Consider the following 4,238-nt stretch of genomic DNA (forward strand, 5'->3'; position numbering starts at 1 on the left):
GTATTTAAATGTAAATGCAAGCTTCTACAATAAATCAAAATGAAGATTCAAATACTTATTTTTCCTCATTAAAAAAAGGTCAAATTAACTATTTTGATCTCAAGCTACAGTCCTAAGCAATAGCTTATGCAATACATAATTCAATTGAAGAAATAAAACTTAGTTTGAGGAATAAACAAATAAATAAAGAGACAGTTGTTAGCTCCAAAATTAGCATTTTATTCGGATGGTCGGGGTCAGAGATGTATAATTTGTATTCCAGTACATACGATTATCCACAAAGCTTCAGACAAAAACCTTTCCTAGTTTTAAAGCTGATTCAGTAATTAGTGCCACCGGTGTCACAACACCCCACCCCCCTTTTTGGTACAAATTCAAACAGTTGTGCTGACAAGATTGCTAGTTTTTTTCAGTTTTTTTTGTTCAGTTGTTTTTTTTTCTCATTTTATACAAAAGACTCTCTTAACTTCTACACATTTAATGTCACCCGGTTTTTATTTTTTTGTTTTGTAAATAAATTTTGTAAATAACATTTTTTTCATTTTTGTTGTCGTGAAAAGATAAAAACATGCAAAAACTTTTAATTTGTAGTCCAAATTATACATTTACAAGTTCAGAACTTTTTGCACTTCTTCATAGACTACATCAAAAGAAAAAGAAAAAAAGAAAAAAAATACATTATGTACACACATTTTCTTTACAGTGAAGTAAAAGTTGAAAGTACCAGATGATGACTAAGGCAAATGAAGTGTACATGGATTAGAACAAAATAAACAGTTTTTGTTTTTGTAAAATACTACACCACTTCAGAAATAAAGGAAAAAACTTATTTAGCTACAAAAGTATGATTTATGACTCCCTTTATTTGCAACCAGCTGCATAAGTTTAATTTTTTAGTGAAAAAAGTCTAAAAGTCTAGCGTACTGTACAGTGCTGTTCTCAATTGTTTCTCCCCATCCAAGCTAACAAAGGATCCTTCATCATGTCGTCATCTTTGTAATTCATTTAAATAATCATTTTCAACAAACAGCAGTATTGTGTAACCAAAAAAAAAGCATGTAGAAGCATACCATAGTTTAACATACTTTCTTATGTTTTGAAATCACTCCAAAAGTCAGTACCATTAAAGCCTTGAACATAAAACTAATCATTCAGATCCAAAAAATGTACAAAAAGGCACATTATATCCCAGTGCTTCTGTACTGTGAAATTCAAGTGTAACTGAGCGCGCTCAATACCAACGATCCAAACAGTGACAGTTCACCAAAGTTCCCAAAGTTCCCTCCCCTTCTCCAGTTCTGGACCGCAGCCTATGCCTAAGCCTTCAACAAGCATATGTATGCGTAGACTACAACAATAAGCCTAGGTTGGTTGTTTTCGAAAAAAATTCGGAATTATGTTTCGTTTTTTGTACTTTTCTGTCATTGTTCCGTCACGAGTTCGGGGAATATCGGTTTTATCAGAAGCTGTCCACGTCCATTGACAGGGGAAAAAAAAAAGAAGATCTTTTTCTCTTTTCCTTTTTTTTTCTCCCTTCTTTTTTTTCTTTTCCATCCCTTGCGTCTTGTCGTGTCCTGTCCTTTAATCGTCGCTCCCGCCGTACATGTCTGCGAGTTTTCTGAAACGTGGGCCCCAGTCGTTGAGGTAATCGTAGTCCTGGTCGCCTCCGCTGCTGGAGGAGTTGAGGGAGCTTAGGGAGCCGGCCGTGGAGCCGCTTCCCTCATAGTCAAACACCAGCAGGGAGTCGTAGGGTGGGGCAGTGGGGTCGTTGTCCGCAGCCTTAAGTCCCTGTGCGGGGAGGAAATAAAAAATAAAAAACAGGAAAAACAGTTGGATGAGAAGATTAAGGCCAGTTCACCACCAGACTCGAGACAGTCTGCAACCAGAATGTGCACTTATCCGCACATTCCTACAGCCCCCCCCCCCCCTTCCACCCAAAAACAAGCTGATATCTTCCCAGTCCCCCCCACCCGCCCCCCCCTCCCTCCAGCCCCCCCACCCATACATGTTCAGGAAATCTGGTCCCTGTCTGGATTAGAGGGGCTGTGATGTTGTGCTGGTTGTCCACAGCGTTCTTTTTTTTTTTGGTTGGCGGGAGGGGGGGGGGGGGGGCTGCGATTCTTCTGATGTTGCCATGCAGGATTATCCTGGACTTGATCAAAAGATGAGAATGAGCATGACCAACTGCCTCAGCTCACTGGGATCTCTCGCCCACTGATGAGACAGCCCCCCCTCTTCCCCCTCCTATCCCCCTCTGCTCCACTGCTCTGTCCACGGGCACAGCCTGAAGGGGGGGGGGAGAGAAACGCTGATTGGGGGTATCGTTATGCCACTGAATGGTGATACTTCAGCCTACTTCATTTCATATTTCAATCCACTATTGACTTGGGAATGGAGAAGAAGTGTGACGTGGAGGAATTGTGCGCGTTTGCGAGTAAGTGTGTGTGTGTGTGTGTGTGTGTGTAAGTGTGTGTCTGTGTATGTGTATGTGTGTGTGTGTGTGTGTGTATACAAGTCAGTGGTGTTCCGGTGGGGGAGGGGTGGGCTTTTTTCATCTTGAAGATTGTGCTTTACATTCCCAGAAGCCCTCAAAGCTAGCCCGCGGCGGCGGCGATCGTATGTCCGTATGGATTGCTATTGATTTCCAGACCCATTCCTTAACGGGACTCCCGAGACTTGATGGATTGCTAATCTAGCACTGGGGATGGTGTTGTGGCCATGAAAACCACCGTTGGTCTCCACTCTCCACAGTCCTGATCCCCCCCCCTCCCCTCCCCTCACCCCCACCACCCCCCCACCCTTCCCCCACCCCTCCCCAGGACATCTAACAAAATAATAACTGAATCAAGAGAAACAGACCCAACAACACAGACAAACGAGCTGCTAGCTTATCGGGAACATGTCAGAGATATATAGCCCTCAATCCTCCCGTCCTGCGGTTACAGCAGTAACCCTCTCTTTCTCTCAAAATAAAAGGATAGATTGAAACAAAGTGCCACGGCGCATAGCGATTATTTTCCACTTGTTAGCCTTCGTTAAACGTTTGCTCAGGGCTGTGGTGCTGATAATTTGGTGGGAAATATGACAGATGGATCGTTCATTACAATTACAGCCATCACTGCTCCGGTGGTTAAAATACCCCCCCCCCCCCCCCCCCCCGCGCCCCGCGACCACCATACCCACACGCACACACACACACACATGCACACACAAACTACGCCATAACCACCCACACCCCCTGGCAGTGTGTTGTGAGGTTAGCCAATCACAGAGCTCGTCCTGCTAATTCCATTACAACTGAGTCATCCACTGTGCGAGACAATGGTGTATCTTAGACAAAAACGGCACTGTCCTCACTAAACGATCTTTGCTTTGCACTCTTTTCCACAGCCAACAGAGTCTGGGATTGAATTGAAAGAATGTCCTATTCAGACATTCTTTTCGGAAGTTGTCTGGGTTCATTTGAACATTTAATGGGTTAAAAAATATGGCATTGAGAGCATCATCGCTTCAACTTTTGAATATCTTTTTTGGAATAATGGAGTGGTCCTCCAAAACAATGTGTGTCCTCTACATCCTGCACCTGTGTCCTACAAAGGTGATGCAGGTGAAGGTAATTTATCCAACGTTGCCTACCTCAGTGGGAAAAGGACTCAGGGCTGCAGCTGAATAAAAGCCTATTGTTGCCCCGACTGAGAGGCTAAATTCTTGGGCGGATTTGAGATCCTACGCGTCCATTTTCTTCCCTCTTTTTTAATGAAGTGCCAAAGGCTCAGTGGGCATGGGGCTCCAGACTTGAGAAACCGCCCTACTGCAGGCACGCACATGCACATGCACACGCACACACACACACACACACACACATGCAGAAACACACACACACACACACACACACACACACATACACATGCACGCACACACACACACACACACACATGCAGAAACACACACACACACACACACACACACACACACACACACATACACACACATTCAGACACGTACACACACACACACGCAGAAACACACACACATTCACTCACGTACACACACACACACACACACACACACACACACCCCACCTCCTCTGGCAGCTAACCCCTGTTCTCCAGGTCAGATTCCAGCCCCGGACGGCGGGGCCTTAACAGCTAACAGCAGGGTGCAGGGGGGGATCGACCATGACCGCGTGTTCGCAACAACAATCTCGAGATTGAAAACAGGCTGACATACTCTGACCG

At 44.5% G+C, this 4,238-nt stretch overlaps 1 protein-coding gene across 1 annotated transcript in view; it reads right to left on the reverse strand.

Annotated features, from left to right (window-relative positions):
• Positions 1–1,581: 1,581 nt before the first annotated feature.
• LOC310819281 (cadherin-2-like) overlaps positions 1,582–4,238 on the reverse strand; it is a gene marked incomplete at its 3' end in the record, with an annotated part of 62,577 nt that continues 59,920 nt past the window's right edge. Inside the window, exon 15 of the mRNA XM_083690524.1 lies at positions 1,582–1,788. Within this exon, the coding sequence (XP_083546650.1) occupies positions 1,582–1,788 (207 nt within the window). The remainder of the gene's footprint in view (positions 1,789–4,238) is intronic.

The sequence above is a fragment of the Argentina silus genome, assembly GCF_951799395.1.
Source record: "Argentina silus genome assembly, chromosome: 18".
In the NCBI taxonomy this organism is placed as follows: Eukaryota; Metazoa; Chordata; class Actinopteri; order Argentiniformes; family Argentinidae; genus Argentina; species Argentina silus.